The 24,669-nt window shown below is 46.4% G+C and overlaps 4 protein-coding genes and 2 non-coding genes across 12 annotated transcripts; 3 read left to right on the top strand and 3 right to left on the bottom strand.

The window, feature by feature from the left end:
* Positions 1-131: 131 nt before the first annotated feature.
* Positions 132-8,177, bottom strand: Buffy (BCL2 family apoptosis regulator buffy). Of its 5 annotated transcripts, none has more exons than XM_015185140.2 (5): positions 8,074-8,177; positions 938-1,262; positions 731-877; positions 371-679; positions 132-297 (listed from the first exon to the last, which is right to left on the bottom strand). In XM_015185140.2, exons 2-5 carry the CDS (start codon positions 1,205-1,207, stop codon positions 133-135), a joined length of 891 nt encoding a protein of 296 aa, XP_015040626.1. In that variant the 5' UTR covers positions 1,208-1,262; positions 8,074-8,177; the 3' UTR covers position 132. The 5 variants fall into 5 exon arrangements, with proteins under 5 accessions (XP_015040626.1, XP_015040625.1, XP_015040627.1 ...); XM_015185139.2 differs by having other exon boundaries at positions 938-1,166; positions 8,074-8,171; XM_015185141.2 differs by lacking the exon at positions 8,074-8,177 and adding an exon at positions 7,678-8,060 and having other exon boundaries at positions 734-877.
* On the top strand, positions 2,158-4,464 carry LOC4805400 (uncharacterized). Its single transcript, XM_001361768.5, has 4 exons — positions 2,158-2,676; positions 2,736-3,302; positions 3,367-3,539; positions 3,598-4,464. Exons 1-4 carry the CDS (start codon positions 2,276-2,278, stop codon positions 4,140-4,142), a joined length of 1,686 nt encoding a protein of 561 aa, XP_001361805.3. The 5' UTR covers positions 2,158-2,275; the 3' UTR covers positions 4,143-4,464.
* A 1,413-nt stretch (positions 8,178-9,590) lies between the features above and the next one.
* Camp (Cathelicidin-like antimicrobial protein) lies at positions 9,591-11,657 on the top strand. Of its 3 annotated transcripts, none has more exons than XM_001361767.4 (4): positions 9,591-9,704; positions 9,812-9,941; positions 10,006-10,737; positions 10,799-11,657. In XM_001361767.4, the coding sequence occupies exons 1-4, from the start codon at positions 9,609-9,611 to the stop codon at positions 11,305-11,307; spliced, it is 1,467 nt and encodes a 488-aa protein (XP_001361804.2). In that variant the 5' UTR covers positions 9,591-9,608; the 3' UTR covers positions 11,308-11,657. The 3 variants fall into 3 exon arrangements, with proteins under 3 accessions (XP_001361804.2, XP_033235061.1, XP_033235060.1); XM_033379170.1 differs by having other exon boundaries at positions 9,650-9,679; XM_033379169.1 differs by having other exon boundaries at positions 9,650-9,694.
* On the bottom strand, positions 11,576-21,072 carry LOC4805398 (Na(+)/H(+) exchange regulatory cofactor NHE-RF1). Its single transcript, XM_001361766.5, has 2 exons — positions 20,644-21,072; positions 11,576-12,940 (listed from the first exon to the last, which is right to left on the bottom strand). Exon 2 carries the CDS (start codon positions 12,933-12,935, stop codon positions 11,958-11,960), a length of 978 nt encoding a protein of 325 aa, XP_001361803.2. The 5' UTR covers positions 12,936-12,940; positions 20,644-21,072; the 3' UTR covers positions 11,576-11,957.
* Positions 21,073-23,187: 2,115 nt separating this feature from the next.
* TRNAA-UGC (transfer RNA alanine (anticodon UGC)) lies at positions 23,188-23,259 on the bottom strand. The gene has a single exon. It is a non-coding gene; the product is annotated as a tRNA-Ala (tRNA).
* A 235-nt stretch (positions 23,260-23,494) lies between these two features.
* On the top strand, positions 23,495-23,566 carry TRNAA-UGC (transfer RNA alanine (anticodon UGC)). The gene has a single exon. It is a non-coding gene; the product is annotated as a tRNA-Ala (tRNA).
* The last annotated feature ends 1,103 nt before the right edge of the window (positions 23,567-24,669 follow it).

The following is a 24,669-nucleotide window of genomic DNA, read 5'->3' as shown; positions in this document are numbered from 1 at the left end:
CTTAAGATCATGTCAGGTCTGATAATTAGAAGGCATTGAAGATCGCACGATTTGAAAGCTTTTATCGAAAGCTTCAAAGCTTGTCAGAGCTTTCTGCACTTTATGGGCGGCAAATTCAAATTTCCTTTGCATTCAGTTCGTAAATCGTTGATATATTTTCGGTATTATCGTGCTTACTATAAAACGTAAGAACATAAAAAGCAGAATTAGGCCAAAAACCACACCTATCACCAGCGTCGTCCACTCGAGCGGATTCAAGCTGTTGGTCGTGGGCAGGACATGGGTATTGATGCCGCTCTGAAAAGGCAAACCACAAGGAAATATAATCTTCAGTGAATGTGAATGCAGTGACTGCAGCGAAGAGGCCTACCCAGCCACCGTTCTCATTGATCCAGGGCACCAGCTCATCCTCAATCACCTCCGAGACGCTCTCCATCAGCTTGGGCAGGTACTCGGGATGCCCCTGCCGCACACAGTCCACCGACAGGCCGCCGGCAATGGCAAACAGCGAGATCACCTTGCTCCAGGTGATGTCCGCCCGGAAAAGATCCCGACCCACCGCCCCTAGGAGCAGGCTGACAGCATCGGGTGTGTGGAACTCGCCTCCAGGATTGCGACAAATCTGACGGGCGACGCCGTTATAGGCACGTGGATGCATCCGTTCCAGTTCGTCGCCAAGCTGCAACTCGAATGGGATCAGTAGAGCACAATCTTTTTAGAGGATACGCACCACCTGAACCGCTGGAAAGACATCCCGCACAATGCCCATGGAGGTGGAGCCCAGGATACTCCGTATTCGCTGCAGGCCCAACTTCTTGTTGAACAAACCCGATCGTCTCAGGCGTCGCTTGATGTAGTGCCCGCACAGACAGCGGCCCTGGAAGAAGACACCAGTGGGTTGTTAGATGGAGCATTCGAGCCCTCTGTGTGTCCCCACCTGCGTTATGATGTCCTGGGCGGGAATCTGTGCCGCCTTCCAGCCAATGGTGTAGGAGAGTTTCCTGGTGACAACGTCGCTGACATTGCTGAGGCGCCGCCGGGTCGTCTCGCGTTGCCCCACCTCCAGCAGCGAGGCGGAGTGGAGCGTGGCCGGGAAGCTGAACTTGCGCCGATTCTGGGCCTGCAGCAGGCGTTCGCTCTGTGTGGTGGCCATGGGGAAGCCGTGGCTGAAATTATCGTTATTCGTGGGATACGAGGTGCCGGGCATTGTGTCACAGATAGTTAGATAGAGTGAGGAGAGATCGCTTCGATCGATCGAGATCCTGGAGGGAAACGGCTCATAAGTATGGCAAGAGTTGGCATCGTAAATCAAATTCGATCGCCCAGCTAATTGACGTCACCGCTACACAGGCCTGGGGCTTATTTGGCCTGCCTTAATGATCCCCCTCGATGTGTGGCTCGAAGTGTGTGTCTTGTAAATTCAATTAATTGCATTCAATTTGGCCAATCTCTCATGGCTGCCCCTGGGAGATGCATGGATATCGATCGTATCGCTACAGCCAGAGCTTCCTCAATACCACAGAAACCGGATTCATAATTGCCACAGTCACTGGTGTCTCAGTAAACTCAGTAAAACCCCCTACAATAATCATCTAAAGGGACAGCTTCACGGACATTTGTGTGCCCAAAAAAGAGAACAAACACTTCCCACACGACACAAGACACAAATTTTCAAGATTAGATCGAGTTCGGGGCTCGATTCGTGGCCTTTTGATTCGATTATGACGCTCATTGATGGCTTCTTGCCTGGGCCAGAGCCAGAGCCAGAGCCAGACCATTTCGGGCACATATCGGACAGATTGTCGGCTCGTTAAGTTTGATTGGCTCCGCAATATGGCCAAAATGTTGCTATGCGGCAACCTGTGTCGGCCATGTCGCTGCAGCTGTTTTGCCAGATGCATTTGTGTGTTGCTGCTTCTGCTGTTGTTGTCATTAGTTTGTACGCAAGCGAGATGTCAAATGGCAAATGATTTGTGCAACAAGTGACCAGAGGATGGGTATCGTCTGGGGAGTACTTGACAATTAGCTTTACATAACCTGACCCAATCCCCCATTCCGGGGGCTCGTGACCAAGGAAAGTCGGCACAAAACATCAAAGTCGTGTCAAACATTCGACCATTAAAAGTAGCCGCATGGAAAGTGGTCAAAAATACCCAAAAGAACGCTTTGGTTTCGATGGAATCCGGGTCAATCGCCAGTCACGCCTACCCCACCAGCAAATGGAGCTTATAAAACCACTTTCGCCCTGGGCCCGATCAGTCAGTGATCATCCAGAATGTCAGCCAGTGGGACGCACCCAATTATTATCCTCCTCGGGGCGCTATTTATTCGCGGAAGCCGTGCGGATGTGGCCCACTTCTTTGCGTCAGCCCCCACGGATCTGGGCGGCTATCTGCATGGCCAGGTGCCCTTCCAGCTGGGTCTGAATCCCTCCGCCTTTTACGGACCGCCTGTGCCCAATCCAGTCACTCCTGCACCCGCTCCCGTGGCCCCAGCGGCCACCACCGAGTTCAGTCTGCCGGAGATCATCGAGAATCGAAGTGTCAAGTTCCAGGGACACGGCCAGGGACAGGGACAGGGGCAGGGACAGAGGCATGGTAGCTTCATACCCCTCAGCCAGGAGTATCTGCCGCCTGCCATCGAGGAGCGCCCCAGCTATGAGAGTCCCAAGCCCAGGTAGGTATTGCCTCCATTCACGGCGAAGTGAATCTATGATCAATATTCTGTTCCTGCAGCGAGGAAGGCTATCCGGCCTACTACTATCCCCAACCGCCTGCCACGCCCAGTCTGCCGACCACCACTGCACAGCCCATCATCGTGCAGGATCCGGGCGAGGACATTGAGACCATCCACTCCCCTGGCTACGATTACCATGCCCCAGCCCAAAGACCCTCCACGCCCGCGCCGTTGTATCTGCCGCCCAGTGAGAGCAGTGCGGATCAGCAGCTCCGGCTGCGCCTCAAGGATATGCGATGCCTGCAGGCGGGCTTCTTTCGGGCGGTCCTCAAGCTGGACAGCTTCCTGGGCGCCGCCCCCACGGTGGACCACGACAGCGACGACGTCCAGGACAAGCGGTGCGAACTGAAGCTGGCGCGCAGCTTCCTGCTGCTGGACATTGCCGGTGCGGACTTTGAGCGCTGTGGCGTCCGCTCCTGTGGCCAGGATCTGTGCCTGCGTCTGCGATTCCCCACCATCAGGGGACTGCGAACCGGCGGGGACTCCATTCTAACGCTGCACTGCAAGTCCCAGGAGCGGGTGGCCGTCAAGACGCATGCCCTCAAAATGGGCGTGGCCAATGATGTGTGGGTAGATCCTCCGATGGAATGCCTTGGCGATCCTCCAACCTCTTGATCCTTCTCCTTTCAGGCAGGCGCGCAGCGTGGGAAACTATGCCCACGGGGGCAATCAGAACGCCTTCCGCACCCACGTGGAGCTGCTGCGGCGTGGCAGCAACGGCTACACCCGCCACCTGGAGAGCAACGGAGCCGTTCAGCTGGGCGAGGAGCTCCTGCTGCGGGCCCACGTCCTGGCAGGCGACGGTGCGTGAAGGTAGTAGAAACTTGAGGAGCCGCCGGCTAACTCTCAATCCCTTCACAGGCTGGAACTACACCAAGCTGAGTGACGTCCAGCTCCAGAGGATAGCCGCTGGTGGGGAAGTTCTCAACACCGTCCAGCTGGTCAGCTCCCGGGGATGCCTCAACCCCGCCATGCAGGCCATCTGCAGCCATTCGCCCGTCGTGGAGCCGCCTCTGGGCCAGCGTTTCCACTTCAAGGCCGTGATGTTCCCGGGTATGCGCAGTGGCGATGTCCTGGTTATTTCCATGCGCATCACGGGCTGTCTGGAGCGCGAGGACTGCCAGATCACGGCCCAGGACTGCCTGCCATCCGTGGGCCAGCGACGAAGACGGAATGCCGCCCTCGGCACAGCAGGAAATGGCACAGAGATTTCGGAACTGTCGCACTTGACCTTCCGTGTGGTTATGCCCGGCGCCGAGGAGGAAGTGCCGGCCGTGAAGGACTCGGCGGGGCATAACCTGGGCGTGGCTGAGGTGTCCAAGTCGCTGGCTCTATTTGGGAGTGTGGCATTTGTGGTGCTCCTGTTGGCCGTGGCCATTGTGGCGTTGTACAAATTCGGCAGATAGAGATTACGATGGAACATTTGATGTTACCTTTTCATTGGGTTTTTTTTAGATAAAAGCTGTACTTTCGAGTGAATTCCTTCTTTTCCAGTTCCTCTTCTTTGTTCCAATTCTTTGTTCCCCCATTCTGAGGAGAGACCCCATCCGTGCAATCCAACCGCCAATCGCGGTGGTGTCTATTGCCAAGAAAATTGACTTATCGCCTGTACGGCATCAGCAACGGGCAGCAATGTTTTGACCATATTGAGCATTAAACAGAAATTAGCACTTAATAAAATCTTATTTATGTTCATGTCGCTTGTAATTGGACAGGCCCGAGAATAAACTAAAACTAAAACCCATACTATTTCTATGCCGCCGACCAACTACTGGCCACTGGCTGTCCGACAGGCTGTCCGGCTGACTGATTTCCAAACTGCGCGCGCAATTCGCAAATTGTGATCTCTGATTTAGATTATGGCCAGAGCCAGAGCTAGAGCTAGAGCCAGAGCCAGAGCCTGAAACGAACTCAAATTTTATCACGTTTTCACGCTTCGAGTACAGTTAATGAAACCAAACACCACACCGCTCGCAGTCGACTGATTTTGGACTTTTGGCTTTGTTATTTGGTGCAATTTGTAGTCATTTTCGTATGTTAATCCATCGTCAGTCAGTTTACGCTTAATGGGCATGAAAATCGCAGCCAATTAGTGGTACGATTGTCATCGGTAATGCTATGTGGGGGGTAGGTATCTAATTATTGTCTGGGGTGCAACAAATATCTAAATGGGGAAGCACTTGCGAGTTGGAGCCTATAAATACCAGCAGAAGGTGGATCATTCAAATTGTGGAATTCCCATTATCCCTTCTGCTCAATCTTCTCAATCTGACCTGACCAAAAACGGAATATTCCCACAGGCCGGCCACAGATCATCAACAGCTCAGGTGCGCAGTTCCATCCATACCATTCCACCACTCCATCCACAGCGGGGGAATGCAGTGTGCTGGGGCTTGGAGCTAATTAATAATCCCGACACGTTCCAGGCCGAGTAAGTAACATCGCTGCGCAGGCGCAGGCGCAGGCGAAGGCGCAGGCTACTTTGTCTTTGTCGCTTAAATGGCAGGCAAAATGTTTGGGGCCCATAAATTAATGTCGTCCCCAACTGGCGCTTAAGTTCGTGTTTTGTGTTTGGAGACTCCAACATACATACACTCCACTCCATCCTTGACTACAGCTGCAGTTCCAGCTCCAGCTCCAGCTCCAGCTACAGCTCCAGGTCTGTCTGGGGTATTGGTCTTGGGTAAGCCGACAATTTACACTTTTCATTCAGCAGCCAAATCGGCCAAATGGCCAGTGCAGTGCCTGGCCTAAACAATTTTCATGTCGGCCTGGTCTGGTCTGGTCCGGTCTGCTTAAATTATCGACTACTTAGTGCCCAATTTAGCAATGCCTAATAAATATTTATGAACGCACTTCATTTTAGTCAGTTTTCAATGGACAAGAGCTATGCTATGCGGCGGACATTGTCGGTTCTATGAATGGACCGATCAACCACATACTTTGCTGATCATTAAGCGATAGTCGGGAGAGATTTGTATATGTATTGATTGAGGGAATTTCATAGAGAGTTGGAACAATTAAGAGGGTTTCTGAAGTACCTTAAAGATTGGATTGATTGAAGTCTTCAAAGGAGTTGGCTCCTTTAGAACCATCTTTCACTCGTAGAAGTCTTTATGACCGAGACTGCTCCACCTTTTAATCCCATGCCATCCCATTGGCTGGGTAGCCGCAAAAACAAAAAATCAACGTCTCGGACAACTCATTAGCAACTTTTATTAACCAAAAGAAAAGTGTCAAATGCTTTATCTCGGCGACTGCAACGATTGGCCCGATCCGACGCCGATCTCCGGCTGCCTTAAGTTGTTGACTTTTTTTTTGTATGTTTGTTTCTCATTTTATTGGTTGTTGGACTTGTTTTTTTGTTGGTCTGTTTCGTTTGCGACTCCTTTTCCACCTCTGTGGCTGTGTTGTGTGTGTTTCTCTGTGCGTTTTTAGCATTTCGGGCATGTTAACATTTGTGTTATTGATTTTTTACAACATTTGACAGTTACGCAGGCGCTGGGCAGCGCAACGCCGCCGCTTTTGATTGGAATTCGGAGTTTTTGCTCCAATTCGGAGTGCCATGACAAACGATTCGGAGCAATTTGACTTTCGTTTGCTTTGCTGATTGGTTAATCAAATCAGAGGTTCATTAAAGTGCCAATTCGTATCTAATTTCCCTCCCCACCACCTCCCCCTCCGCTACCACTCTAAAGAAATATAATATTATATCTTAAATGAAGCGAAATAAAATCCACAAAAATACTGCCAGCCGCAGTTTTGCGGTCTTGACAGATCAGCAACAAAAAAAAAGAAAAACAAAAAATAAATAATGGAAATGAAAATGAAAATGGGCAAATTAGTGGCTTACAACAGCGCTTCTGTTTCGACGTGTTGCTGCTGGCGTTGGCAATTTGAAATTTACACCGTCCCGTCTGTCGGGTAAGACATTACTCGTACAGATACAGATACAGATACAGATACTCGTACAGGTGGCAAACATTGTTCAGATCATTACTTGTTGGCTTTGCACTTTTGCAGTTAGCCGATCTGCGTCATTCAAATCGAACGTGAACGGCGTGTACTATATTGTGTGGCTGGGGGCACGGGGCAGCATGGGGGGCAAGGTGGGCTGTGGCGTGGTGTGGTGCCAGTTAATTGCAATGTTCCAGACGGGGTGGGAGGCAGGAGGGACAAGGGAACAGGGCTACGTGCCGCCACTTCTGATCTAGTGAGCCACATTAATCACATGGCCTACAACCCAAAACACTTGTACTTTACGATCTTGAGATGAGTGCAAGTGAGGGAACAATTATAGAGCTTCGTTTCTGGGGGCTGGAAAAGCTGTTTGCTTATTGCTATTAGCTCGTTTCCATTTGAATCTCTTTAAATAACATTTAATAAGATAACTAAAAAAAGAAACAGCTTACAATTCTTATGGGAAAAAAGGGATAGTCTCCGGGAATTGTTGAATGAGCAAATAAATATATAAATAAATCAAAGTTTTCGCAGATAAAAGTTACTAATAAAAATCTTATAAAAAATTCAAAGTTCTATCAATAAACATTTGCTATTCCACTAATTGTCAGCAAATGGCGAGGCCCCAAAGATATAAAAAAAGTCTTAAATCATTTGTGGCAAAGTCGATTGCTCTATTGCCATCTCTGTCTGTCTGTGGTGTGGGTGGAGGCGGTGGCGGCTTACGTTGATTATCCCCACACACATACACGCACGCACCATACACAGACACAAAAAAACGAAATTTAATTAAATTACAAAAAAAAACCGCGCTGGCATGACCTCTTTCTGGCTCCCACAAAAGAGTGCGTTCAACCTGAGAGCACCAGCAACAACAACAATGCGACAACGACAATATTTAAGCAATAATTAGCTAATAAATAAATGACTGAACCGCACAGGCCACAGGCACCACTCCCTATGCCTCCTTCTGCGGCTTACTTATCGCTGGAAGTGGATCGCATTGATACGGATGTTTATCATTGACTGTCGGATGCGCAATTGGAGCTGATAATGGGTTTGCGGTACTGGTTTCGGGTTTCGGTTTTCTGCTTGCGATGAGCCATATTGTATTAAAGGAAGAACACTGTTCGATTCCGACAGGTTGGACACAGCTTCAGCATGGAAATTACTTGATTATTTATGCGTTACGCGTTTTTGAGGGGGGCAGCGGTGTGTGATATGTGTGAAACATTCACGGTCGCACAGTTTTGCCTGAAGGCTAGCAGTGGTGGAGGGAGGGGTATCAAACAATTATCGTCACCGATCACCGGAAACCGAAAGTATAGCCAAAAACGTCAGAGGCGTAGTTAATATGCTTATAGATGAACCACTAACCGATTTCAGTACTTCCGAAATGAAACAAAAAATCGTTTCGACAGCGGATGAACGCCAGCGGCCGAACACGTCGAAGGTTGAAAATGAATTGAGCCCCAAAACAAAACAAACTGCCCGCCAACGATAGTATCGATAGGAATCACCACCAAAACATCTGTTGCATTTGATGTCTATCGATAACGATTAGAAAAACATCGATGGGTGGTCAATCATCGATGAAGAGTACCGGCTGTTCTGCAGGCTGACCATTTATGGTATATTATTTATGGTTCGGTATATTTGGACGTCGAAATATATACTGTACACATTTCCCCTTCAGGTGTCGCTTTTAGTAATTACATACAAATGTATAAAGAAACTTGAGCTCGTCAGTATATTTGCGGTATATTTTTTAAATGAGACGGTATGTTTCGGTGCTGTTCTGAGGGTCGTACTGTAGAAATACTGGTTTTCGCCGCGCTCCCATGGTATTTTTGTCAATTTCATCAATCTATTAATTTAATTTTCAATGTTATATAGAAATCCAACAAAAGCAAGTATTTCGAATATGCCAATCATGTATAGAATTGATTCATCAAACGTATAAAACTGAGTGGGCATGGCTAAATGCTCCACATAGATAGTATTATTCAACGGAACAAAGAATTGGTCGTTTTTTGAATCGAATTTGAATTCGCCGCTTTGGAGAGCATGGGAAATATTCGGTATTTTCCGGTGGTATTTTAAAACATGAAAATTTCGTGGAAAAAAGAAGAAGAAGACGAATTCACAGCAAAATCACAGCAAAATCATAGCAAAATCATAGCAAAATCATAAAATAAAAGCAAGGACTTTGTGTAGAAAAATTTGAATTCGCCGCAATTCGCCGCAGTTCGCTTTAGCAACAATGAGTCTCATTCCATACACAAATGTTGCGCATTCCATACACAAAAGTTGCGGCAACATTTACTTGAAAACCGTTTTTTGGTCAAAATAAAATACATAAAGGTAATTAAAAGAAGCAATCTTGTAGAAAATGCACTTATCTATGGGATAAAGCCAAGTGGGCAAATCTATATAGCTTGAAATATGGGCAATACCCGATTCGCCGCAGTTTCGCCATTGCAACAATGAGTCCCATTCCATACACAAATGTTGCTAACTCCATGCACAAATGTTGCTAATTCCATGCACACATACCCTGTGGCAAATGGATGTTATAGAATTGTGAATACGTTTGTCTTCCAAGGCTCAGGATCGAGATAAATATATACAAGATACTAATAAGCCACATGAATAAGTTAAAAACATATCAATTTGAGAAAAGGTCTTTATAAATTACGTTTGATCTTCATATAAAATTAGCGAAATAGGGTGTACAAAGGGCTATACACGCATCACGTCTTCAAATACCAGCAACATTGCGATTCTTTTTTGGTTGGACTTTTTCGTTTAACCCTGATTACAATAAATACAATAAAAGCAAGGATTAAAAACTATACAATCTTGTAGAAAATTGATTCAGCAATCGTATAAAATTATGATTGAATGGCTAAATGTTCTATATAGCTAGTAATATTCGACGGAATATCAAAAACGAGGAATATGTAAAATGGAACTTGAGCTCGTCAGTATATTCACGGTATATTTTGGTATATTTCTGAGGGTCGTATTTTATCATCCTCGGTCCAAATCACAACAATAATATAATAATATAATTTTTAACCACGAATATTCGATGCAAAAACAATTTGTGAAGCTGGAAGCGGGTGATGGGATAGTCAGCGCCACTTCAGATGGAATCGTGCTCAACAAGATACCAGCGCTGATCCGTACCACGATGAAGAAAGCAGCGACATCGACCACATCAGCAGCAGCCTTTGGCACAAGTAAGTGAGCCTCAGACAAACTATGTATCAGAACTAGCATTAATCCTAGCGTACAAATCGACAGCTCCGCTGAAGAACCCCAAGTATGTGATTCAGGCTGGATCGGCGGCGGCTGGCATTTCGCCGTGGCACTCTGTGACGGCCATCAAAAGGGAATCCCTGGGAATAGCCATCAGCTCGCTGCCGCCCAACACCATCATCAAGAGAGCCACACCTGCTCCGAAAAGCAGCAAGAGCACACTGTCGAGTCTGCTGGGCAGCCAGCCTACGCCTGTGGCTGCGGTGGCACCCGCTACCCGCGTCTCATCTGCCGTGCACCAGGCTGTTTTCATCAAGCGCGAATTGCCGCAGCAGCGAAGCATGCGAGCCGTCACCTTGGGCCTGATGGAGAACGCGACCATGCTGCACCTGGGTCTGGCCAGCGAGCATCTTTCGATACTGAAGCGCCACATATGCCGAAGTGCCGCCGTGACCCACCTGGACTGCTGCATAGCGTTGAGGAAACTGCGCCAGAACGAGTCTTTTGCCCTGCTGGCCGAATGCTTCGAGCTGAGCGAGTCGGATGCGGAGGAAACGTTCAAGCGGACCATCATCAAGCTGGCTCGCTGCCTGCGACCCTTAATCTGCTGGCCGGACGCCAACCACTTCCTCAACAGGCTGAAGCACACGCCGCTGGACTACCGGTCCGATCTCATGCATCTGCGGTCCATGATTGAGTGCGTGGAAACGGACGTGAGTGAGGCATTGGACTTTAGCTGTCCAAGCTACAAGTTTATACTCTGTATCAACACGAATGGTAATAAAATGCGTTCCAATGTGATACCCATATGTAATTTGAGGATTTTCTGTGCCCTTAGGCATCATCAGCTACATCTCCAGCGCCTATCCTGGCCAGTGCGACGATCTGCAGCTGTTCGAGGCCAGCAACTTCAAGAACATCGTACCCGACTACCTCACTCTGTGCGCCGACCCCGGCAAGGCAGTGCCACGCTCCCGCCAGCCAGTGTCTGATTCCATCTACGAAGCAGACGAAGATGATGATTCCGCATCGCTGGACGAGCAGAGGCAGCCGGTCAGCAAATATGACGCTCAGCGGCTGTCGGGACAGTTGGCCAGCCAGGAGTCATTGTCCGTTGTGGATGGTGCCCTCGTCTCGAAGCGTGCCCCGTCAGTCCAGCTGCCGACGATGCGTCTCCAAGAGCCGGCCTGCCGTGCCCAGATGCGCGCCACAATCGACACCCTGCGAGAGTACAAAATGCTGCACCACAGCTCCATTCATCAGAAGTCGATGCTTGGGTACCTCAACGAGATGCTGATTGTGGCAGCCGCTCTCTGCAATCTGAAGCGGAAGGAGCTCTCCTCCTAGGACTATCAGGTTGTAGGATTAGTTGTATATGGGACAGGCCTGTTTTAAGGCCTTGTATCTTGTATTAAAATCTACTCGTACTCGTACTCGTACCAGTAGATAAATGGCGAATTTTTTCTTACGCTGTTTGAGGCTCTGCAATTGTTATTGAATTGAATATTTGTTGACCTCTAATTCCGGCGAGTTTCTAAGTAGGAATTTGTTTAGACAGCTGAATCAATTCTTATTCTTATTCAATTAACGAAAACAGTTGCTCGCTTGTACATAATTCTTTTTTTAATTTTGCTTTATTTACTGTGGAAAAAATACGCAAAACTAAATACATATTCAACGGAAAGTTGTTCAATGAACTACAATGCAAAATATTATAGCTTGAAAAGATGTCTATATCGTATATCGTGGATATATGTGTATATGGTACATATTCTCTTGGCTTTTCTACGTCAAAAGTGCCTTCTCTCTAGCGCTGTCCTTTATCGCGCCTGCTTAATGGATAGTAATTAAAAACTTGCTTAGTTAATAAGTGACTCGTACTAAATAGTTAAACATTATATATGTTCCTCCTGCAGCTGCTCCTCGTGACGAACCGTTTTCGGTTGTTTGCTTCGTGTAAATTTATAACAAGTACGGGTGGCTTTCGTGGACTCCGCTCAGAGCTTCTGGATGATCTCGAACTTCTTCTTGAGGTCGACGCTCTCGTTCTTCGGATCGTACTTCTTCTTGGAGGCAAGCTTGGCCCGCATCTCGGCCACCGTCAGTGGGAGGTTCAGGCTGCCCGCCCGGTTTCCTGCCGCTCCCGCAGCCGCCGTCATAGGAGCTGTTGTCTGGGGCGCTGTCATGGCTGTGGGAGTGGGCGAGGCTGTGGGCGAGGCCGTGCCATTTGTGTTGCCATTGGAACTGCTGTACACATTGCCATTGCTGTTCATGGAGGCCACCGCGGCCGATGGTGGCGGCGGCGTGCTCATCAGGGTGTTGTTGTTGATCGGCGACGGCGATGACGGTTTGCTACCATTCTGCTGGGGAGAAGCGGCGACGACAGCAGCCACCGGCGGAGGAATGCCCCTGTCCACCACATCCAGGTCGCTGGCATTCATGGTGCTGCCGCTCTGGATGCTGCTGGCATTTGAGGATCGCTTCATGCTCACCATGCTGATGCTGCTGATGTTGGCGCTGGCACCGGGCATCTCCTGCTTGGTTCCCTCATAGCCATTACCGTTCACATTCGGATTGCCATTGCCATTGCCATTGCCATTCGTTGGTTCGCTGCAATTGGAAAGGGCCGATGGCGAGGGCGGCGACACATCTATGGGCTTGCCATCCACATCGATCAGCAGGAGGCGCACCTCGTTGGCAATCGCCTTGATCCGGGCCACCACCTGCTTGTGTGTCTCGCTGCCAATGGAGACACCGTTCACCTCCAGTATGCGATCGCCCTCCTTGAGGCCAGCAGACTCTGCCGGCGACTTGGCGTCCACCTTTCCGATAAACTGTCCCGGCTTCACCTTCTCCGAGTGCAGGTTGAAGCCATAGCCATCGAAATCGGGTCGCTTCACTATGTGACAGGTCTTGGTCACACCCGGCGGCAATGTGGGTGGTGTGGGTGTCTTCGGGGATGTTGGTGTCGACATTATGGCTGTGGTACAGAGACAGAGAGTTGGAGAAAAACTTAGTTTGGTTCTCAGGCATGGAATAGTGTATTTATGGATTCTCTAGTTACTTGCGCCTCACTGTATTGGCGATAGCGAAATGAGTTGTGTTTTGTTTTCTTCAAAGTAATGCAAGGAATACCCTGCAAAGCAAGCCACCTAGGGGTATACCCTAAGCACTCACAGAAAGACCCATTCATTTGAAATATACTATAAAGGAAAGATGGAGAAGCCCATAGTAAATGGACAAAGAATACTATTTCCAGGGTAACGTAACCTTCAGCCGAATACTTTCATTTGAATTTCGTCTCGAGAAGTAAAACATTTGCTGATAAAAGGCAAGATTTCGTAATGAGCTTTTTGTCGAGAGGCTAGGAATTCAGTCGTACAGTCAGGCTTCCATTAGAGGGGCCACAAAGCATGGATACATATCTTTATGGCAATCAGCGGCACTGACTGGCGACTGATAACGAATTGTTTCATTCATTCAGGTTTTTGGGCAGGCAGGCCTTATCGCCTTATCGGGTGCCCGTGCACCCGCCCTATGACCGACTTGGTAACATTGACAATATGCTGACCCACATGGGGCCGCGACCCTGCTCGATGGCAGTGCCAAACCCTCCCCACTCTGATCGTATGCTACGTGTTTATGGCTACATGGGGCCGTTCGTATCTGGAGGGGGACAAGTGCCTGCCATAATTACGGCTGCTTACCAAATAACTTTATGGCCCGTGCTCAGGTTGGGGTTTTGTGTGTGTGTGTGAGTGTGTGTCGATCCAGTTAGAAATTCCACCTGCATGCGCTCATGGGTCAAAATTGATTTTTCACGCCCGCTTAACGAAGGGCAACGTGATTTTTCGCCAGAAACTTGGAAAAGCCAGCCATTGCTGACATTCCCCATGACTTCCCATCGATAAATGTGCCCAAATGGATTTCCCCCCCATAATTGAAATCTCCGCTCCATTATTAATTACCCGTAATTTTCAAAGATCCAAAGCCACTCAACGGATACGATGTCGATGCGACCCTGAACTTATGAAAAAAAAAAATAAATAAATATATATACTTCAGGCATTGCAAATTACAAAGGAATGATTTTTGTTCCGCCTTTGCTTGAACATTTGTTTGCTTTTTATTTATTTATTTTTTATTTTTTGTCGGTTTAAAGTTGAATCATCGCTTTGGGGAGAGAGAGAGAAAGAGCCCGCAAGATTTACGAGTGTTGGCATTAGCCCCTTGATGAGTGCGCGACTTAATTTATTGGAGGGGCACATAAGAAGAGGATGCGGCTCGTGTTTGGGCCTGGGCTTGGGGGGATGACCTTGACTTTCCCGCCACTCGAACTTCCATTGTAAGCGATTTTTAATTCAAACACAAAGGTAAACAATGAGCCGCAAAAAAAACAATATTCAACAATGAGAGCGTTCACGTGGGGTCCCCCAGGGCGGGGAAGGGTAGAAGATGCTCTCAATGGGGCAATGTCGGAGGGAAATAATAATAATAATAATAATTGCTGGACACAGTCGCATGTCTGAAAACGTTTTTGTTGATTTCGATTTCTATTTGGAGGCGGGGCGGGCGCAACAGAAAACGTCACAAAAAAATCAACAAGCTAATCGTTAAATTGAATGGAACATCCACTATATACTCGTTTTGTTAATGAAACCAAAAAAAAAAAGATGAGCATTAATAAAAATCATAAATCAAAGGATTACTTTTAAGTTTTAATTAAATTATTTTACTCAAAATTAAATCATTTTCAAGGCATAAATTCTGTTTAATATCTAAAAATATTTTTTTCTAAGGGAAGTAATTTTTTTATTTTTTTTTTATAAATATTGTGTTATGTAAGCTTTATAAGGTTCTTCAAAATGTTTTACTCTTGCGAAACTGTTCATATTTCCGTTTGTTTTGGCCCTTCTGCTCGGTCGGATTCTATAATTGATAATATTTGGTACATTCATAATTCGGTTTTCTGCTTCGTTCCGTCAAGCGATTTCCCGTTGTCCCTCCACTCTGATCTGTCGCTCTACCGTTTCTGGCCATTGGCCGAGCAGCAGGGAGCTCGCCGAGAATGGGGCAAACTTTAATTGAATTTGCAATCAAGCATGAAGTACACACGCACGCACACACAGGTATAAATATTTGTACATAGATACAATGGAGAATAAGGCATCTCCTTCAGGCCCCCCTTGTACGTTTTGGTGGGGAGACGAGACAGACAGCGATGGAGGCTCCATTGTGACAGCAGCAGCGGCAGCAGCAGCTTGTTTGTTGACTTAAGCGGTTTCTCATCATTAAAGCAAATTAGCCGTTAGGCACTTACAGGTAGATGATTTCGATTGTTGATTGTGTCGCCCCCTCCGCCACCCCCACCCTGGGGGATGATCCCCACCTCCAGAAATACAGGCAAAAATACGTGGCGGTAACTTTTCCCAGTGCGGCATATTTCCAAGTAAATTCTAATTAAATTTTGTTTTATTTGGAAATTTCGCACCGAATTTAATTATAGTTTCTAGGCAAATATGGTAGGTCTTATCTAAGCAGAGGAAATGATACAAAACAAACAGCGGAATTAATGAGATAAAGATACTTTTTCTAGCAGGTTCCGATGGGGTTTAGCTACAGGCTATAAGGTTCGCAATGAATTAAGAATGAGTCAGTTGTGGGTGAATTAATATGGCCATAAAAGATAGCGCTTCATGGGAACTGATTTGTAATAAGATATTCTCGAGTCGGACGAGTCATCTGTTAGCGATTACCTCTCAAAAAGGCCCCAAGAAGTGCTGTGATTAGAAAGCCCATCTGAAGAGAGGCACCCGCCTAGTGGTGTCCGTTCGCTTATGGGAAATTTGCACTGAAAAAAGATCGTACATTCGTGGAACAGGGGAAAGCTCTCACCTTTGGTTGCCTCTCTTCAAAATCGGAACCCCCTTGATCCACAGGGAATAACCTATCGTCGATCCCAGCGAGAGAGAGTTGATTCCCCACCCTGTTGTCTAACTATGCAATTAGCTGTCATAAATAGCGAGAGAGACAATGCCGAGCTCGATTCGTTTTGGAGTATTATGTAAGCCCTTCACATTTCACGAAATGATGCATCACGAGCCACACTTAAAGGCAGTCCAAAAGTAATGAAAAATATCAACTTATGGCAATAATAACTCAGTCCCAAAACAGCTAAAGAATTTCAAAGATAATTGCCACTGTTTGTTATAAAATTAACGGAATTTGGAAGAAGAAGTCTACGTAATAATTTAAACAAAAGCTGACGACATTCCTGTGTGTGCTGAGATTTCTTATACAATCGAGAAGGCAAAGTCAAAGTCGAAGAAAAGGCGAATAGCTTTCACTATCTGGGGCCGATCGAAGATCAGGAAGCCGCGAGATACTCCTACTCGTTGTATATATGGGAACTGACATTATCTTAAGAACATAATACACATTTTAATTTCTGTGTTTGACTTTATCAAATATTTTTGTTGCCTGCCAAATACATTCCCATTCTCAGGGGCTTATCTTATCTTTTCTTGATTTTAATTAAGAATTTCTGTTACCTTGTCTCCGCCATATTCATGAGTAATTATGCGCGTAATGCTCGTAACTGGTATTTTTTCAGTATTTTGGTTTTTTTCTGGGTTAGATGACGTCAAAAAGAAGGTTTTTTTGGGGTTCATTTAGCACCTCCAGAGATGGGACGCAGAAACGGATGTGGTGACAGTTTAGAGCCCTGTTTCTGTTCATGAATCACTTGGGCACTGAGAGAAAACTCATTAGCAGCGGCGGCAGCAGCAGCAGCCTCCTCCTCCCCAGATCTCGGGGCAGAGACGATGCGTGCGCGCCTCATGAGTGACTGCCGGTTGTTGTCGCCCCCCCCCTGCTCGGGCGCTTGGGAATTGTTAGCAAATGCCTTTTTGTACAGCTGGGAAAACTCTTTGCGAAACTGGTTATGGATTTATTATTTATTCTTTGCATAGCGAGAGTGCCCCACAGTGCACACGGGCAGGTGGGGGTATATTAGGCAGAAGGCTGCTGAGGAAACTACAAAAAGATCTCCTGTAGAAGCGAAAGCCATCGAGTGCTAACCTTTTTTCTTTGGTCAAAAGTCTCCCTCTGTTTGCCTTTTTCCCAGGGTACTTTGGAAGTCGATCAGCCATTCGCTGGCTCACAATTTTTCTATTATCCAATGACAATGGCAAAACGCTGTAAATGTGAATGACGCCGACTCTGACTCTGACTCTGACTGTGACCCCTCCGTGGCCCCCAGTCTCGGAGAGAAACACCTGCATGGAGAAGACACTTGAATGCTTGGTCATAAGCATTCATCAGGCCCCGCCAATGTCAAACGGGCCAAGTAAATATTTGTGTTAGTTTCTCGTGTATAAAATGCATAAAATATCACATTACATGGCGGATAGTTTGCACAAGTTTATGACATTCTCTCAAGGAAATGCTGTACTCCAGCCGATAGATGGCAAAGAGCTGGCTACATATGAGATTCCTTCAAGGAAAGAAATGATACTCTTTCGCCGAACAAAGTGAAAAAGTGAATCTGGCCATTACCCTTCCCGTTTCATTTCATTAATGAGAAAAAAGAGAAAACCCGTACCTGGAACGCCCAGAGGCAATCTTATATCATTGTTCCCGGGTTTCACAGGTCTTCTCGGATAACGGATACACGAGTACGTATAGGTATACGGCTGTACTTCTGGGCGGTGTCCGCGACAATCAATCAAAACATTAATAAGCAAATAAACAACGGAGAGAATTACGAGTTCTTGTAAAATTCAATGAAAAACTGCAAGAAATGAAACCACTGCAATTTGGTAAGACATATTTCTTGATGTTCTTTCGTTGAATGCTAGGCAAAATGTATCTGACAGTACGCGTACACACACAGAAAAGCCCTCAACGATACACACCGATACAGGCACTAACGACAGATACAGATACTTTTGAGAGCCCACCAGCAAAAAGGAAAAATAATAATAATAATAAAAGACGTATAAAGATCGTCCAAGACAGAGAGAAGCCGAGAGATGGCTTGAGAGAGAGACAGAGAGAGAGAGAGAGAGCCACTTGGATGCTGTCGTCTCTCTGGGCCCGGTCCTAACCAAAATCATTTTGAGCTGCCTCAAATATTCTTCGTGCGTTCCAGCCGGCGAATATTTCAGTTAAGAGGACACCCTTTCGCAGGGGGTCTCTCACATGGTAGATATCTCTTCTGTAACTCCCGAAATATGGGAATACCCAAGGAAGGATTCCTTGAATAGAAAAAAAACAGATTTTTAAATTTGATCTTTCATCTTTTTGGAACATTTTTCTAGGGCATTTACAAGTCGGTTTTGTAGAAGAACAAAATTCAGCTTCCTTTCTTGTTTCGTCTGGGATTTCGTTTCATTCTTTTTTTTTTGGCCGAGAGCTTGAGAAAATAAAAATTGATTCTAGAACCTGTTTTTTTGGCTCTGCCGCGGCGTATGTTCGTCTCTTCTGGTTGTGGCTCTTTGTGCTGGCCTTTTGAAATATCTTTGGGCTTTGTACTTGTTTTTGTGGCAGCAGCCGCTGTTTTTAGGCGTTTCTTGAGTTTGTTGTTGGGATCTTGTTTGGGTTTGGGTTTGGGTTTTGCGTTTGGTTCGGGGTCTGGTCTGCGTCCAATCAACAGAGAAAAAAACAAAAAATGACGGAAGAGAAATACTTAAGCGGGCGATCTCTGGAGCGGACTATTTGGGGGCTTTCGTTTTCGTTTGTCTGGGATAGCCATTTAATAACGTACATATTTTTATATAATTTATACCATTTTGGTCTTCTATTTTTCGAAAGTTTATCACACAAAAAAAAGGCGAATCGAAAAGGTACGATTTCGTATAAATTATCGCATTGGATTTTTGGTAGAGTCGTTTCGTTGCATCTACTGCGTCGTCCGTCAATGGTTTTCTCAGACCTTGAGAATATTATAAATTAACAATTGGGAAAAAATTATGATGATTGCCAGCTTAAATAGAAATAATAGTACACAAACAAAACAATGCCCCGACCAAGTGTGCAAATTGTTAGCCAAACACAAAAACAAACTTTGAAAAGTACATATATAATACAATCTTTATATATGTATGTGGAAACATGGTGCATGGAGATCTCTGCTGCAATTGTGGGGATTTTCGCATGCCACTGAATGGATGTGGGAACGACTGTACACCTGTCTGCCTAAATATGATAAATAGACACAGGGGTGTGCAAATTCCTGGGAAAAGATCTATCAAAAGATCGTTTGAGATGTTTTTGGCATGGATTTTCAAGGCTACGAAAGCTGGGGTTCGATGATCACTCTTTGGGCTGTTTAAGCGGAATTCGTAGATGGTATTTCTTCTAGGAAAAGACTTAACATTTAGGTGTGGTCTCGACCAAAGATATTCTATGCTCTCCTCAAGAACAGGTTGATTTTTCGCCTGCACAACGTCTGGGGGAACGTGCCAAAAAGAGTCGATCTGTAACTGTGTTAAATGCAAAACTTGATCAAAGCAGGAGTCATTAATCGAATTAGCATAGCATTGGTGGTCAGAAGAAGCCGAGAAGATCGTCAGAGGAAAAAAAACCCCCAGCTCCACTAGGAAAACCGTGGAAAAAGAGCGAAGGCCTGGGGGAAAACCAGAAAAACACGCGACAAAAATGCACAACCAGCGATCAGGTGAAGTAAACCGGTGAATTGATAGCCCCAATCCCCCCCCACCCCCCACCCAACGACTCAAACTAAAATAAAGACAAAATCTAAAACCAAAGCCAACCAAAAACATAAAAAAAAAACCATCAAAGAAACCTGCTCTGTGACGGGGGGACATTGCTGGAATACCAGAGTTGACGCAGCCGCCGAAAGGGGAAGATGAAGAAGAAGGAGGAGGTGGTGGTGGAGGAGGAGGTGGACGAGTAGAAGAAAAAACCCGCAAAGTTGAAAGCGAATTATGAATAGCAAAGCAAAAGCAAAAGCAAAGCCAAAGCCAAAGCACAGAGAAAGAGACAACAACAAAAAAGAAAAAAAATGGCATGCATGTCGCATTTGAAAACGGCCTTATGCAATTTGCCAGAGCGGGAGAGACAGAGAGGGCAATAAATCAAAACAATTATTATGTAAGGCTTGTGGCAGTGGCGGCGGCGGCGAGTGCAGTGCGAAAACAGTTAACGCAGGGCCACACTTTTTCGAGCTGTGCCACAAATAGAAATGAATTTTAATTTGAATTTCGTTTATTTATTTATGGCGTTTAAAAGGCAGTCCAGAGATTCCCGCCTCCCTTTCTCCCTGGCCTCTTCTCTCTTTCTGCCTGCGCTTCCTCTTTGGCTTGCGTGTGCGAATTGTTTATTTAATTTTAGTTATTGAAAATGCAATTTGGTTTGCTTTCAATTTGGCCAGTGTTCAAGCTAAATGGGTTTTTATTAACAGCATTAAGTCGTTAACAAGTATTTTGTGGATGGGATATACGGTTATACGACATCATAAATAAGCCTAATGACGTAATTTTATATGTATTCTGGCGCATTCTAGGCTTAAAAACCATCGGTAGAAAATGTTTCATTGAAACTCATTGAAACTCAATGTCCCTCCAACTGTCTCAAGATCGTGCCTGCTGGCCAATGCTTCTACAACTGTATCAAGGCTGACCACGACCACACAAGAGTGCAAATTTCATCACAACTTACCGTTTGTTCAGGCAAATAGATTCCCTTTCAGTGTACGCTTGTTTTTGCTGCTCTTCTTTCGCCTCCTCTTCTTCTGCTGCTGCTGCTGGCTGCTGGCTGCTCTGCTTGAAGCTGCTGTTGCTGTTGCTTTTCGTATGCAAACGCTGTCACACAGCCACGACACACACGCGTTGTTGTTGCTTTTTAAGCCTTGCTTATCTTTTAATGAAGGAGCTGCTGGCAGCGACGCGACCGAGAGAAGCGAAGCACACGAAACACACACTCTCGGCGGTGTAGTAAAAATAACTGTTGATGTTCCACGACCCGAGAGAGCTCCGCACGCGAGAGACAGAGAGAGGGAGAGTGAGTGGAGTGGAGTGGAGTGGTTGGTTGTGGTTGTTGCGCGCTCGATCCGTTGGGAACTTGTTAACGCTTTCGCGGGCGATTCGTAACTGATTTCGGCCTCAGAGACCTCCGCAGGTGAGACCCGACCCTCTTCGGAAACCCAGGTGAGCGCTGGCGCTGAGCTGTAGATCGTTTCAACATTTGTGTAGCATACTTTTAGCTGGCTTTCAGATTTTACCTTTGTTTTTTCTACCCATGTTTTACCTTCGATTCCCTTGGTTCAATGCTTTGGGGCCCTTCACTCCATTCCCCCAACCGTATTAACTCCCATTGTCTGTCCCCCCGTAGCTGGGGGCGAGGCAGGAGGCACCTTATCAGCGGTAGCCAATGTGGTTTCCAACTGAACGCGTTACCTGTATGGAAATCAATTTGGGCAATGGCTGGTAGGCACAGCCTCTCTCTCACCAGCCATATGCGGAAAATCCTTTTTTCCCCCAAAACATACGAAATCGGATTTCGTAGAACAATAAGCGAAGCCTCTTCTTACGTTACTGAGCCTGCAGAAAGTGATACAGTGGCACAGAGTTGCCTTGAAAAAGTAATCAAAACATGCCGAAATAATGAAATCCATCTGATAGATGGCAATGCTGGAAATGTGTGGGTGTGCGGCGGTCAACTGTACTTGTGTCATAGGTTCGACAGCTGACAACTGTCATTTTCGGGTGGGTGTTGGTTTCCACCTGCACATGGAATTTATTTAATTTCCGCATGACCATTGAAGTAAATTGACTTCCAGCCCCCGCATCGCATCCTTGCACATGTGGCAGTGGAACGGGATGGGATGGGATGGGATGGGGCGGCAAACAAAGGCGAATGGTAGTATGCACTGTGCACAGTGGCAATGCCAATGCAAATTTAACCATATCTTCCAGATAAACATCGAAGCGAAATAGTCAAAGTTCCGTTCTGTTGGTGCTTTTTTCGGGGGCTCTTTGGCGACATTTCGACGCTCTGCTTCGTTGCTCTTATCGTTTTAATTAGTTTTTGAAAAAGTTGCGACCGATGGAGGAGCACACCATTCAAGCTCTGCCGCTGCCCCAGCCCCTGCCCCTGCCCCGGGCACATGTGGCAGACAGGGATGGAGAGAGCACAGGCAATTATGAGATTGCTAATAAGTTGCCACTTAGGAGTCCGATTGCATTTAAGGAGCGACTCCTTTTACATTTAATTAAGGCCAGTGAAGGGCGCCACCTGCTCTGTTTTCCTGTTTATCTTTCGTGGGGCCTTCTGTGCGGGGGGTGGTGTGGTGTGGTGTGCGCTTAGCCCTTTTCCAATTTGCATGAATATTTATAGGAAATGGCGCGGAATTAAATGCAACTCCCCAAGAAACGTCGCCGGATTAGGCAGAATACCTCTGGCAGCCAACAAATTTATATGCAAAACAATAAAAACAAAATGCAGAACAAAAATAAGTAAGAAGCGAAAATGCAATGGCGGCTGGGGCGAGGCTGTCGAGAGATTTGGCAAAAGTTTCGTGCACCTGCAATAAAAAAGTTTCTTTTAATCCTCCCGGGGATTTCGTAATAAATGATTTAAATTGCATTCCATTCGCACCCAATGAAAGAGAACGAACACCCCGAACATCCCAGATATCGAAGAGAAGTGATGTGGAAAACATATGGGGAATCCCTTGAATTTACATTTACAAGCGGCAACGCCCTTTCGGCTCTTTTCAGATCTTAAGTGGAACGAAAACTTGAACGGGCAAACTCAAATGAACTTTTTGTGCTCAAACCGTGCAAAAATCGTTCAATCTTTTTAAGTAAAGTACCAGGCGCACAGCGTCGAGCAGCCGTCGAGCGGAACCTATTCGAATCCGCTGGCCAATCGCATAGCTGTCTATCTCTGTCTCGCTCTGTTCTTTGTCGTGCTCTCGCCCAGCAGCGCTGGCCATCCCTTTCTCGCGCGTGGCATTTGAAATTTTACGTTTCGTTTGTACTTTGAAACGATCATGCGGGTCCGGGAGAGTGGGAGAGAGCTCTGTTTCTCTCTCCTGCGCCCCTGGTGTACACATGGATCACTTTATCGATTTTACGAAGAAGCGAAAATATGCGATCGATTGTGATCTCAAAATCGGAATATTTTTCGTGGCGAAAACGTCGTCCAACGAGCATCAAGAAAATACATTAAAATAGAGAATAAAGAGACAAAAAATGTACTTGGAGATGCCGGGGATTGAACCCGGGGCCTCTCACATGCAAAGCGAGCGCTCTACCACTGAGCTACATCCCCCGATGGACATCGACGGGCTAAATGCAAACACAAGACACGCGGCCGACAAGTGGCGAGGCGCAGACAGATTGTCTCTCAGGTGGGGAATAAAACATAAACAAAATCACCTTATTTCGTTTATTTCAGTTGTTTCCAGTATATAATTATTAGATATACAAAATTCTTGTGCACCCCTCCCACCTTTAGCACTGCCATTCACAACACCTTGTAGACTTTGGACCGCGAAACGCTCAACGGGGATGTAGCTCAGTGGTAGAGCGCTCGCTTTGCATGTGAGAGGCCCCGGGTTCAATCCCCGGCATCTCCAAGTACATTTTTTTGAGTTTTCTTCTCTTTTTAGGAACTTTAAATATGTTTAGAGCCGGAACGCGCATCAAAGAGGGAGTTGTGAGGCCTTTGTGTGTGGCTGTGTGGCTGCTCTGGAAGAGTCGGGCCAGGGCCAAAACGACTTGATTTATGCGCATCGAGGCGGCAATAATGAATTATTTATACCGATTTACGGCTGCCAGGCAGGTCTGCATGTCAATTGGCAAAAACACACTACGGCTGCCAGACCAGGAAGGCGGACAGGGAGAGAGAGAGAGAGAGGGAGAGGGGAAGGGCATATCCAAAACTTGTACGATTCCCTTGGCCTGTGTTTGACTTCTGGCCGGCATTTAAGCCAAAGCCACAATGCAGTCAAGTGGTTAAAATGTGTATACCGTAACGTAACTCGTACCCCCGCATCCAGCCAGGCTGCCATGGGCGTTGGGGCATGTCTAGGCGCTGCGCTGGTGGTGCTGGTTGAGGCTGCAAAGGAAATTGCCTTGTTCTCACTTTTGCAACATTTGCTCAGTGGAAATTAAAATTAAATTTTGCATGAGCCGCAAGTTGACTTGAGCTGTCCTTCCTGTGTACGAGTATGTATATCGTAGGCCGCCTGCTGGGCCATACAGCCATGCCTGAAATGGATATGGCCAAAAATTGTGTGTGTGCCACAGAGCCGGGCTCCTCGACAGGCAATTGATTTTGTTGCGGTTGCCTGGCTGTGCTACACATGTCTTTGATTTCCTTATTGGTGTTCTGGTGGTGACCCTTTTTCTTGGGGCTCCCTCCATTATCAATTAGCAAGAAGTCCAAAATCCAAAATCTTAAATCAGAAATGCGAAATCCCAATGCCCAGACAGACTGGGAGACAGGCTCTCGCATAAATAAGATTTGCCATGTCTCATGTTGCATTGCATTGAAATTAATTACCATAACGACGTCTGTTCGTGTCAGTGTGTGGTATTTATTTGCTTGCAATAAATATTTTATGGCACGGAGAGACCCTGATGGACTTGAAAGGCTTCAAGCTAGCTTTTGAATAAAATAAAATCGAAATCGAAATTGTCACACAGAATTTATGTAATTGGATAAACACCGCAAGGA

Source organism: Drosophila pseudoobscura, chromosome 3 (assembly GCF_009870125.1).
Source record: "Drosophila pseudoobscura strain MV-25-SWS-2005 chromosome 3, UCI_Dpse_MV25, whole genome shotgun sequence".
Lineage (NCBI taxonomy): Eukaryota > Metazoa > Arthropoda > Insecta > Diptera > Drosophilidae > Drosophila > Drosophila pseudoobscura.
This window is presented reverse-complemented; position numbering and strand designations above follow the sequence as displayed.

What these genes read in the sequence shown, in the direction of transcription:
- LOC4805400 (XM_001361768.5), top strand. Translation starts at nt 2,276, where the DNA reads ATGTCAGCCAGTGGGACGCACCCAATTATTATCCTCCTCGGGGCGCTA. An exon ending in ATGGGCGTGGCCAATGATGT is followed by an intron (nt 3,303 to 3,366) that starts GTGGGTAGATCC and finishes TTCTCCTTTCAG; the next exon opens with GCAGGCGCGCAGCGTGGGAA. An exon ending in CCACGTCCTGGCAGGCGACG is followed by an intron (nt 3,540 to 3,597) that starts GTGCGTGAAGGT and finishes ATCCCTTCACAG; the next exon opens with GCTGGAACTACACCAAGCTG.
- Buffy (XM_015185138.2), bottom strand. Translation starts at nt 7,700, where the DNA reads ATGCGATCCACTTCCAGCGATAA. An exon ending in CCCAGGACATCATAACGCAG is followed by an intron (nt 878 to 937) that starts GTGGGGACACAC and finishes GTCTTCTTCCAG; the next exon opens with GGCCGCTGTCTGTGCGGGCA. An exon ending in TCAATGAGAACGGTGGCTGG is followed by an intron (nt 298 to 370) that starts GTAGGCCTCTTC and finishes TTGCCTTTTCAG; the next exon opens with AGCGGCATCAATACCCATGT.
- LOC4805398 (XM_001361766.5), bottom strand. Translation starts at nt 12,935, where the DNA reads ATGTCGACACCAACATCCCCGAAGACACCCACACCACCCACATTGCCG.
- Camp (XM_001361767.4), top strand. Translation starts at nt 9,609, where the DNA reads ATGTTCTATATAGCTAGTAATATTCGACGGAATATCAAAAACGAGGAA. An exon ending in AGCAGCAGCCTTTGGCACAA is followed by an intron (nt 9,942 to 10,005) that starts GTAAGTGAGCCT and finishes ACAAATCGACAG; the next exon opens with CTCCGCTGAAGAACCCCAAG. An exon ending in ACTCTGTATCAACACGAATG is followed by an intron (nt 10,738 to 10,798) that starts GTAATAAAATGC and finishes CTGTGCCCTTAG; the next exon opens with GCATCATCAGCTACATCTCC.